Here is a 12080-nt window from a genome sequence, read left to right as displayed (position 1 = left end):
TGATGACGCAGTGAAACATGCCAAATAGTGCTATTTTCATGATTTATCAATTTTTTATGTGGATCAGATATAATATTTTGAGTTTCTACACTGTAAAATGTGATTAGTTGTCCTTACTTAAAAAAAGTATGCAAACTTGTTGCCTCAAAAAAATTAAGCAAAGTAATCTTAAGATTAGTGAGTTAGAAAAGCTTGTTTATTTTAAGTCTATAGAAGAATGTGTGGAAACTGATTGCCTTAAAATTCTCAAGTAAGCTGAACTTAACACTCAGTTAAGTAAGCTTAATTGCATCAAGTTGTGCTTACTTAAACCATTCAAGTCAACATAATTCTATCTGGGAGCTGAGAAAGTGTACTCCCAGAATGCATTGCAGCATGAATAAATTAATCACAGGGCAATCGTAACTCCGTTTTATTATTTTTGGCGTTATTTTACCATTTTATTTGCTGTCTTTTGTCAGTATAACCCCAATAATGACAGCAAATGAACTTGTAATGGTCTTATTAAGTGTAAAAAAAAAAAAATGTTACCATTGTTGGGTTTTGCATGCTGAATGTTGAAGTCTGTGTGTGACTCAAGCATGGTCAATTGTTGGATATTGTCACAAATATAGAGGCATTATATCAACACAATTAAAAATTTGTCAGAAGCGTCAGCAACACAATGTTATAAGATCATTAATTGGTATTACATGTTTTTCTTTATGTGTAGATGTGTGTGTGTGTATATATATATATATATATATATATATATATATATATATATATATATACATATATACTTATTACTTCCCTTCCTTTGAAATCAGATAACTGTGTAATTTCATGTTGCATTGCTGCATCAATAGAAAGAGATTTATAGTAATATAAATTAAGTTCCAAGTGCCCAACCAAAGGGAACACTCATCACCATAATGGTGAGATATTTTAGGAAATCAACATAAATTTATGAAGTCAGCTTATGTGATGCTCTCCCAAAGTATTTAGTTGTATTTTCAATAACATTCAAGATGACTGTAAAATGAGTGAATGCAACTAAGAAGAACGATGACTGCAGAAGTGGAGGAAATGAGTGAAAAGTCTATTTAGACTATCCCCGCCTCAACCTTTGGCCCGCCCACCTGTTTTTTTTTTTTTTTTTGTGTGTGTGTGTGTGTGTGTGTTTATTTTTTTCCTTTGGCAAAATGGTACTCAAGCCAGTCAAGCAATGTTTAATTGGGTTTTCTAAGTAACAAAGGCATAGCATGCAAACAGTTCAGATTACTAAATTATTTTAAGTAAGGTCAACAAATTATTGGACATTAAGTAAAGTTCACTAAAAAAGTCTTAGTATGATCAGCGTTGGATTTTACAGTGTATTTATTAAACAAATTTCCTTCATTGTATCAACTCAAAGTTTTAATTTCAATGAACTCACAATTTTAAGGCAACCAGGTTACTTACTTTTTTAAGTTAAACCAACAAAAATCTTTTTTACAGTGTGGAGGTAAGTGTAGATGATTTATTGCCAATAATCCAAAGTGAGCAAACAGAAACAATGACTTAAAGGGGTACTTCAGCGCTGGGAAGATGAATCTGTATTTAAACTGGGTCATTAATGTAGTAGAAATGTGAAATTATTTTTGAATTCGGTGCTTTCTTGACTGAGAAAAGACAGAAAAAGTATTTTTGTCTCATGGGGATGAAAGACTACAATTCCCAGAATGCTTCACTGCCCTGTGAGGCCATTCCCAAAGCCACCTACTGGATTACTGTGACTGAGTTGGAGAAGACACTACAATTAAATACTGAACGTGTCTGTTCAATATAATGAGTGAGTCACCGCGCGACTGTCAGCACTGAGCACTGACTGCAGGAGTCAGATTACATTTAACGTCATGAGCTGATGAGCTCTCATGATAAGAGCTGAGGTAACGCGATCACATTCGCGGCATACATTCACAACGTTGACAATGTTCAGTCTGGTCGGTTTCAGTTCATGCCTTTGAAAGCTTAACTTTCATAGAAAATAATTAGAGAAGTTAAAACACTTATGTAGGTGCATTAGATCCCTTTGGCCAAAAATTCCTCAGATGACGCAAATATCGTCAATTTGCGTCATCGGAGGATTTTTTTCACAAATAAAATGCATAAATCTCTTGTCTCAGGGGGATACGAGGAGGGGAAGCACAATCATTTGAATATACTCCAGGGTTTATACTGATACAAAGCCATATGCTAATTGCTGAAGTAACCCTTTAGCTTGACAAAGAACAATGGGTTAGAGGAAACAATACTCGATAAACTGACAAGGCAAACATGAGGAGTATATATACAGAGACTAGAGGAACATATGACTATGACAACCAATGAACAACTCAACACACTCAGATGTATCTAATAAACAGTGCTGCGCTTCCCCACACACAAATAAACGGAAGAAACAAGCTCTGCTGCTCTCGAGCCGTGTGTCGCGCTCGTCTCTCATTAGCCATCGTTCAGCTCCTCCTGCTTCATACTACAGTAACGCTAATAAATCTGTAATACATCAGCTCATCCATTTATATGATTTCTGCCAGAGTCCTGTCTGATTCTTTGCCAATACTTAGGAAACAACTCCCATGATCCCACAAAATCAAGGAGTTATCAAACAACACCTTTGTTTTGAATAAGTGACCTCTAGTGGAGAAAATTACATATTGTGCCTTTGATACAGTATACAAGATACAAATAGTCACATAAATGATGTCAAAGCAGTGAATATGTGTATAAGTGGTCTTTAAATAAAAGTTAAAAGGTCTTTTTTGAGTGCTGTAAACGAATGTAAGCAACACTGAAGCAGGCCTGCTCTCAGTCTGAAGTAAGCTTCTGTGCAATGTGTTTTCAATGACTGTAAGTCAAACCAGATGCTGATGTTATCATTATTCTTAGCTTGAGAATGTCCAGTAAAGCCATAAACAATGAATGCGAATCTTTTCATTCTTTCATGATTTCTGGAGCACAACAAAGATTACAATGATAACTTGAAGGGATCTAATGCACTGCATTGTGATCAGGTAGTGATTAATTTTTTAGGTGTTTGTGTTTACTCTATCATTGCTATTTATAAATGAATATTGCAGCCTGCAAACATCATGTGTATAATAAATAAATAAATAAATAAATAAATAAATAAATAAATAAATAAATAAATAAATAAATAAATAAATAAATAAATAACAAATCAAATATTATTCTTTAATTAATTATTTAAAAAGGGCTCTACTAAACTGTGCTGAAAGCACGGTACCATACAATGATGGTTTTAGGTGTTAATACTTTGGAAAGTTGTAATACTTTGTGATCTTTTGAAGACGTACAGCACAAAAACTCCGCAGACAAAACGGCCATTAGCCTAACGTTACCAGTCAAACAAACGGCTGAAATGAATGTAATTCATATAACGGATGATTTTTTATATAAGATATGTTTCTATTTAGTATCATAATAATCTGAATTAAAAAAATATATCAAAATCTATTTTCTAAAGGTGTTCTATATCGCTTTTACGCTTTTATAAACGGAACGAACGTTCGGCCAGTTGTTGTTTCCTTTCAAGTCGGGAATATTTCTCGTCGGACCGCTTCTGCATGACCAACAGATTTAGAAATAAACATTGTACATTTAACTTTTGTAGTTATTTCAAAACGCAGGTTACATTAAAATTCAAGCGGAATATTACGTTCACATCTGCGGCGTCCATACGCTATGCATTCAGAGTTTAAGTCGCTCTTTATTTTCACACAGACCGCTGCTTGTTTTGGTTTCATTTCTGCTGAATATCACTGTGTTTAAAGATGGCTGGACTGGAGCTGCTCTTCAACTGCGTATCAAACTCTATAACCTGTTCTCAAGATGCTCTCATCTGTTTTGTACACTGGGAAATAGTGAAAGGGGGCTATAAATGTCTTGGCATTGGAGATGAGGTAAGTGAATGCTGACTGATAATAATCTGCTAGAAAAAATTGCAGTTACAGAACTGACAGACACTTATGTCACACTTTAAAATGTCTGATTTGTATTGCATTAGATTAAAATATCAAGCCAATAGGCATTTGCAGTGAATGTTTACTATTTTTGCATAAAAAAGTATTGAAAGTCTTTAAAGTTGTCCAAATTAAGTCCTTAGAAATGCAAATTTCTACTTTTTGATATATTTACAGCATGAAAATGTATAGAACATGATCTTTACTTAATATCCTAATGGTTTTTGGCATAAAAGATACATTTATAATTTTGATCAATGCAATGTGATGTGGGCTATTGCCACATTTATACAATATACCCGTTCACAACTCATGACTGGTTTTGTGCTCTAGGCTCACATTTTGTTTTGGTGATGCAAGTTCACAGACATTTGCCTGATTATAAATGATTGATTTTCTTTCCACGCAGCCTAAAGATGGAGAGAAGCCATCAGAACTTCTTCCACCCAGCTGGAATGAAAGCAATGAGCTGTATGCACTCAGATACAGATCAAACGATGAGCGGTCAAACCTACTGCTCAAAGCCTTCACAGTTGATTCAACCCTCATCTTCAATTTAATGGTAATTTAGTTCAAACACATGCAATGCATGCCTTCACAGATGGCAGAATAGTTTGGTTTTCAGCATGTTTTTTAATCTTTTGCAGGACTCAACGACAGAAAAGGTGACAGATCTCACAATTAACGTCAGCGAGTATGTTGATGAGGCCAATATGCAGACTTTTGAAAGGTTTGTGACTTTATTTGGTACTATTTTTCATCAGTGTACACTGTCATTACTTGTATATGCTTTTACAGCATTTCCTGACCTTCGTTTGACATTTCAGACCCATGTTAAATGCGCAATGTGTACGTTTTTAGATTAAACATATCCAGAAACAACTTAAACAAAGTTTTTGATTTTGATGACCTGTGTACTTGCATTATCCCAAATGTACCTCACATACACATTACAGAAAGAGCGGCGACTGCAGCAGAAGCAGAATAAAAGCTCTGGTGTTTTGTGCAGGTCTGTTATTAGCATTCGCTCACACAGTTCTCGGTGTGTCCTGCTTCATACCAGCGTAACGTTAATAGAACTTTAATACATTCACTCATTCATGAACGCGATTTCTGCTCGAGTCCGTCGGATTCCTTTCCATTGTCGGTGGAGGTGAAGAGTCAAGACTACAACTCCCATGAGTCCACGCTCATTCACAGCGTCATCAAGATACACCTTTGTTTTGATTAAGCGACCTCCAGCGGTGAAACCGTGCTACTGTGTATTTAATAGTGTAATATGGCACAGATTTCGTCGTTATAGGATGCATTTTAACAGTTCAGCACAGACAAATGAAGAAATAATGTACACAAAAGGCAGCCTTATTTAGATTCATAAAATTCACATTGGCAGATATAAACATTTCCGAACTTGTGGTTGTATTTTTTTTTTTTTTTTTAATTTAAGAAGTTGATCGTTTTTATTTGCCAAGCATGGACTAATTTCATGAAAAATACATTTATAGTTCTGCAAATTTAAATTGGTAAATGCAGTAATTTCTGCTCATCTAAGAATACATCATAAGCTTTTCACAAAAAGTATTAGTTTTTTCATAGTTTTCTCTGGAAAAATGCTCAATTCCAACATACCTGTGATAGTGGCAATATCAAATATGTTCTTTAGCTATTAAAAATCATTCGATAATACAAAAACATTGATATGTAAATCTATAAAAGGTTATGCATTTTCTAACTTATTCATTTTGCTTTCAGTGTGTTTAAGAACACAGATGAGCTGACCGCAAAGCTCAAGTCCTCACTGCTGCCAACTAAAAAAGAGGAGCGTCAAGGAAAGGCAGAGAAGAAGACAGACAGTGAAAGAGGCAGAAACTCAAGGGACCCCCACCGTGATCCGCTCCTGATCCCAACCAGAGGCCCTTCAAACAGACAGCCTCCTAACTGGTGAACGTTCATTCTCTCGTTCTTGTTTTCATGCATTATACATTGGTTTTCAAGGGAATCAGCACTCTAGAGGAATTTCTAGAGGTCATTTTCAGATGCAGTCTGTGGAGATTTGAATAGCACAGATATCCTGACAGCACTCTGTTGCTATGGTTACCGCCTCAGGTGAACCTAGCTTCTGTATTGTATTGTTTAAAAACACAGCTGAACTATAAAATAAGGACCTTATTTAGAGGGTCAGTCCCCTGCGTCTGTGTTTTCATGCTCTGTATCAGAGTTGTTATTAGAACTAAAACCATATGAAAACATTTCTGTTGAAATAAAACAAATGTTACCTGAAATTAAAACTTGCCAAGGCAACATTTCCTATTTTCAATTAGTCTAACTTGGTATGTGTGGAAAAAAAAAACTATTAAATTACAAATTAATAAAAACTATATAGATGCATGCACAAAAAAATTACTAAAAATGTAACTGAAAATGAATAATTCAATGAAATGAAAATGGAAAATATAAACAAAATCTAATTCTAAGTATGAATAAAAATCTGTATGACAAAGATCAATAAAATAAAACTTTAAAAACAATTGTTTAATGAAATGGTCTTCTAATATCATAAGATTATTCACTTGCAGAATGAAATTTTTTGTCATTTCATGAATGAATTTATAGAATACAATATTGTTCATTTATCTAAAAAATATTTTATTATATTTCAGCATAAACATACATTAGATAATAAACATAATCTAGCTAACATATATAACATTATAACAATTTTTTACGGCTGAAACGTTTTATGTATGTTACAAGCAAAGTTTTTATCACAATGTACTTTAACTAAAATGAATAATTATATTTAAATATCACTGATCTGTATGTAAAAAAATAAAAAAAGATAATGAAATGGTCTTCTACTTTCATAATATTATTTACTAGCTGAATTAAACTTTTTAGCTTTGTTATATGAGACAAATTTATAGACTATTTAGAATATTCATGATCTTCAATCAGAATACCCCACCCCGATCCAACAATAGCGAACCACAACCATCCAATCAATTTTTGATGGACAATCAAGTCCTAGTCCTGCCCTACATTTTTTCTTCTTTTCACAATAAGGAAGAAAACACAAACACAACTTCTGTTTCATGCCAACTTTACCTTGAATAGAAACTATATTAATAGATCCCTCTGTGAGTTTTCCTGCTCTTTTGTCAAGTTAAAGTTCATCTGTAAATGAATGTGTTTGTGTGTGAAGGACGTAATGCTGGGTCTGTGTGTGTGTGTGTGTGTGTGTGTGTGTGTGTGTGTGTGTGTGTGTGTGTGTGTGTGTGTGTGTGTGTGTGTGTGTGTGTGTGTGTGTGTTGCGTAGGTGTCAGCTCATGTCCTCTCTCCTGTTTAATATTTACCAGCGCGAGTCCTCCGAGATCTCTCACTGCTGGGCTGTGTCTATTTTTGAAGCACTGAGTGTTGTGGGTTTTGTGTGTCTGGCACTGCAGACTGAGGACTGAGAGACTGGGCTGCGTCTCAATCGGTTGTCTAGTTCAGCAGTCTGGGCACTGATCATGGAGTCGGCCATTTTAAGGGATTAAGGGTCTCAATTTGATACAAAATGCTACCAGCGCACTACAACTTTCCCTGCCTAAAAAGTCCTACAGTGCATCGTAAAAACTAGGGAGCTTTAATGCTCAATTATGTTTATGCTGAAATAAAATTAAATAATAGTTTGTATTTTAAAAATCATTGTTTAGGCTTCAGAACATCCTTTAACGGAAATTCTTAACATAAATCAAGCCTACTCACTATAGAAATAATGACAGGCAGTAGATGTTTTTTTAAAAATACAAACCATTATTTAATAGACTGGGTAAACCCAGCCTGAGATTCACTTCCATCAAACAGCCAGTTTGGGAGATTTAGTGAAATCTGTTTAATTGAAACCCACTCAAACAGACTTATATATATTTAAGGAGCTGTGGGAGATGCAGCCTGACCTTGATTTCCTGTATTATCTGCAGTCTATTTTAATAAAAAGTAACAGAAAGACGAAAGAATAGTTAGAAGCGAGAAAGAGAAGAGGGAAAGAGAGGTTGGAGTCCTTAAGGTCATGGCAGAAACCCAGAGGTGGATTACGCTGTTTGTCTTCCACTCCCCTCCTCCTGAGTTCACAGTGACCCCTATCAGATTCGTTATGATGTCAGCGATTTATTGACTTGCTGTTGCTGTGGGCGTGATGTAATTCAGTCAAACATGCTCTGCTGCCAGAAAGTGTCTCAGAGTAAAGCCAAAGAGTATATAGCCTTTCAAAACATTGAGCTGAGTCACAGCCTTACCACAGTCTGCGTATGGAGATTCACAGATTAAGCCAAATAATGATCTAGGTACCTTCTAAAAACTGATTACCGGTAATCAAACAAACGGTTGTTGTTCATAAACTGTTTGTGTTATTTTTTAATTAAAATTTTTGGCTAGGAATTCAGACATTTTTACAAATACAAATGTAGTAAAAGTGGCTATATATGTATGTATGGATGGGTGGATGACAATCCGATGGATGAGTCTGGGTTTGGCGGTTGCCAGGATAACGCTACTTCCCTGACTGCATTGTGCCAAGTGTAAAGTTTGGTGGAGGGGGATTATGGTGTGGGGTTGTTTTTCAGCTGTATGGGGGCAGTTTGGGGATGACCCCTTCCTGTTCCAACATGACTGCACACCAGTGCACAAAGGAAGGTCCATAAAGACATGGATGAGTGAGTTTGGTGTCAAGAAACTTGGAGGAACCTGACCTCAACCCGATGTAACACCTTTGGGATGAATTATCTATCCATCTTTCCATCCATCCATCCAATATATATATATGTATATACACACACATTATCATTCACATGTTTGGGGTCTATATGATTTTTAAAAAAATAATACTTTTATTGAATAGATCTAAAGTGACAATAAAGACATTTGTTACAAAAGGTTTTCCCATCACACATCAGATCGGAAAGGCATTTATTTTCAATTAAAATGAAAAAATATATATATTGAAAATAAAAAATTAAGTGTCTAACATGGTTGATAATAAGTGTTTATCAGGGGTAGGTAAACAGACATGTGTTGAATTAGAGATGATAAAGAGTGGATCTTGTCCCACCCACATACAATGCTTCCGGTGCCTGTGTGTTTGCATATATATATATATAAGGTTTTAAAATTTCTTTCTTTCTTTCGTTTTGTGTTGTTTTTTCAGGCCTGACTCGATGGATCCCTTTGCCGCAGGTGGTGCCGATCTGGATCCCTTCGGGTGAGAAATCTCATGACTTATTTGCCAAAACAGTCGTCTGTAAATGTATCACGTGTTGACCTGTAGATAACAGATACAGAATCTTTCTTAGGGGGTTTTCACACTGGGCACGTTTTTCCACGGTCCCAATCCGAGTATGTTTTTTCCAGTCGCTCTCGCTTTGCTCCTAAGGGTTTGTCTGTTTTCACACATATATGATTATATCAAACCCTGGTACATCTTACATCACCAAACGTGCATGACACATGATAGAAGACGGAACTCAGGCCGATAGATTGTGATTTAAGATTTTTTTATTTTTATTAATTTGATTTCTTTATGCACAGCAGCGAATCGAAATGGATGTTTGGAAAATGGATGGATGATTGATTCAGCTTGCCACTCTCACAGTGCATTATGGGTATTCTCTAGCCGTTTAGCGTACATCGGTTGTGCACTCATTATTGTGGTGCGTAATGAGATTAAATGAGTGCACTCGATAACGTCCACTATGGTTTCAGACACCACTACAAAAGGCTGTCCCCTCAAACTGCCCTATTTAAGGGTATGGAGGCTACATGTCCACATGACCGCTTTCACATGACCTGTTTTTCATGCAAACCGTGCTGTTTCTGTGCCAGTGTGAATTCTGTGGAAGCTCCCTTATAAGTCATTTTTGACCACCCTTATGTAGAATAACAGTTGGACAAAGTAGTAAAAATAAAAGGTAGCACAGAACATTTAAGAATGAAAATGAATGAGTGCACCTTCAAGGAAGGACCTTACTCACTGAATTATTAATAGGTCTTGTCTCTTGGTTCTTTCTCCAGGGGAAGGGCAGGAGGAATGATCGTTGATCCATTACGTGCCGGGTTTCCTCGCTCAGGTTTTGACCCATCCTCTGGTATTCCTGGAGTCCTCCCTCCAGGCGCTGTGCCCCCTGGTGCCCGCTTCGACCCCTTCGGTCCGGTTGGGCGACACAGACCTGGGTAAGAGCTTTATGGGATCTTTATTGCTGCCGATGATTTGAGCTCAGTGGTAAAACTGCATTTACCTCATTTGTAGAGATGCACCGATTGATTGGCCAGGGTTCGGAATTGGCAGATTTTCTGCATGATCGGTTATCGGCCAATCAGTCACACGTGTCTCCGTTTTTGAGCGGATCCGGCGTCTACATGACGTTGACATCACAGCCACGCTCTTGCGAACACAGCCGCATGCAAACATGTTGGCATTGAAGGTTTTTTTGGGTATTATTTACTTATAATGATTATCATCATAAATAATAAACTTAATAATTTTTTTAAAAAATGGTTAAATAAAAAAATATATAAAAAACATTTAGCTGTGGCACTGAAATTGGTACAGATTACCGTAAAAGTGTTATGGTATTGGTACGAGTCGACTACTAGAATTTTGGTACCGTGACATCCCTAGCTGGCAACAATTATTACCCAATTACTGAACTATTATTTGGAGGAGTATTGAACACTTCAGGTTTGTTCATTCACAGGATCTTTTGACTTTAGTAAGACCAGAAAAAAAAGGTCAGTTTATAATGTTTTGTTTCATAAAGCAACTGATTATTCTTTCCTGGCATAGAACACTTATTTTTTGAGAGTTGTTTAAGTGAGAGAAGATCCTATTGTAATGTTTACTAATTTATTTTATAATAAAAATAAAATTTTGCTTTGAAGAAAAAGTGGATTTTTGTTTGTATATGCTGCCAATTATTAGCCTGACAAGCCAGACCCACATCAAGATGTTTGGTCTGGAAACTCACCATAGACAGCTCAATCCGAGGGGCGGATAAACGGTTGTCTTTCAAACTCCCTCTGCACGCGATAGGATAGCGCTACACCAACCAGAGCAACGAAGGTGAAGCAGAGCTTGTTGACTGATTAAACATTCGCTGTATCCGGTCGGCTAAACTCTGAACACATCTTCCCTTTTTAAGAATGACTTCAGTGCCGTTCTTTGTTCTTTTCTCAGAGAAAAGCTTAACTCCAAGTCTTCCAGAGTCACGGTCAAAGCTGATTCGAAAGACCGCCGCCGTTCGCCAGTTTCTGTGCTTACTAGAAGCACCCAAACGCAACTCGGCCGTCGTCATTATGGCCCCGCCCACCGACTCTATACACGATGTGATTGGCCCGTCCAGATTGTGAGGAATACAGCTCAGAAGGGTATTGAGAGTTCCTAGACGACACTTGCGGGCAGATTAAATTTGCTGCCGCTAGGGTGCGTCTAGATTTCTAGGCTAGCCAATTATAGTTCTTAGAAAGAAAATCGGAAAAATCGGTATCGGCTGATCTCACTAACAAAAAAATCGGCCAAGAAAAATTGCAATCGGTGCATTTCTACTCATTTTACATCATATCCTCACCTCTAATGTCTTTTGTTTGGTTTTATCTTTCAGGCCTGACCCCGATCACATGCCCCCACCAGGCTACGATGACATGTTCATGTAGAATAAGGAGGACGCACTTATGCAACATCCCATAATTCTCACTGCTCTGCAGTCCTTTGCACTTTGTGTTTGAATAAACTGTTGTGGCAAAACAGAATTCCTTAAAAAAAAGCACAACTCATTTTCATTTTGACATTGAGGAAAAAACACATAATTCCATAACGCATATACTTCATATTTTCCCTGTTCTTTGAGCTACTGACTTATTCTGCATTGATAAATTAAACTGCTTGTATTCTGTCCCATTTCTCTGTGACCGATGTCTTTCTGATATTAAAGGCAGTATCATATATGTGCTTTATTTCATATACAATGGTAATTTCGAAGTGCCATACATAAAAAAAGAATAGAAAATAATCATAACAGATGATAAGAAATAAAATGAACAATA

General features: G+C 36.4%; 1 protein-coding gene across 1 annotated transcript; it reads left to right on the top strand.

Moving 5' to 3' along the window:
- The first annotated feature begins 3565 nt into the window (after positions 1-3565).
- On the top strand, positions 3566-11979 carry psmf1 (proteasome inhibitor subunit 1). The gene is made up of 7 exons (XM_067458539.1): positions 3566-3944; positions 4414-4566; positions 4652-4734; positions 5757-5945; positions 9190-9243; positions 10053-10211; positions 11639-11979. The coding sequence occupies exons 1-7, from the start codon at positions 3816-3818 to the stop codon at positions 11688-11690; spliced, it is 819 nt and encodes a 272-aa protein (XP_067314640.1). The 5' UTR covers positions 3566-3815; the 3' UTR covers positions 11691-11979.
- Positions 11980-12080: the final 101 nt, after the last annotated feature.

This window comes from Pseudorasbora parva, chromosome 12 (assembly GCF_024679245.1).
Source record: "Pseudorasbora parva isolate DD20220531a chromosome 12, ASM2467924v1, whole genome shotgun sequence".
In the NCBI taxonomy this organism is placed as follows: Eukaryota; Metazoa; Chordata; class Actinopteri; order Cypriniformes; family Gobionidae; genus Pseudorasbora; species Pseudorasbora parva.
The sequence above is the reverse complement of the archived record's forward strand: the minus strand, read 5'-3'. Positions and strand labels throughout refer to the sequence as shown.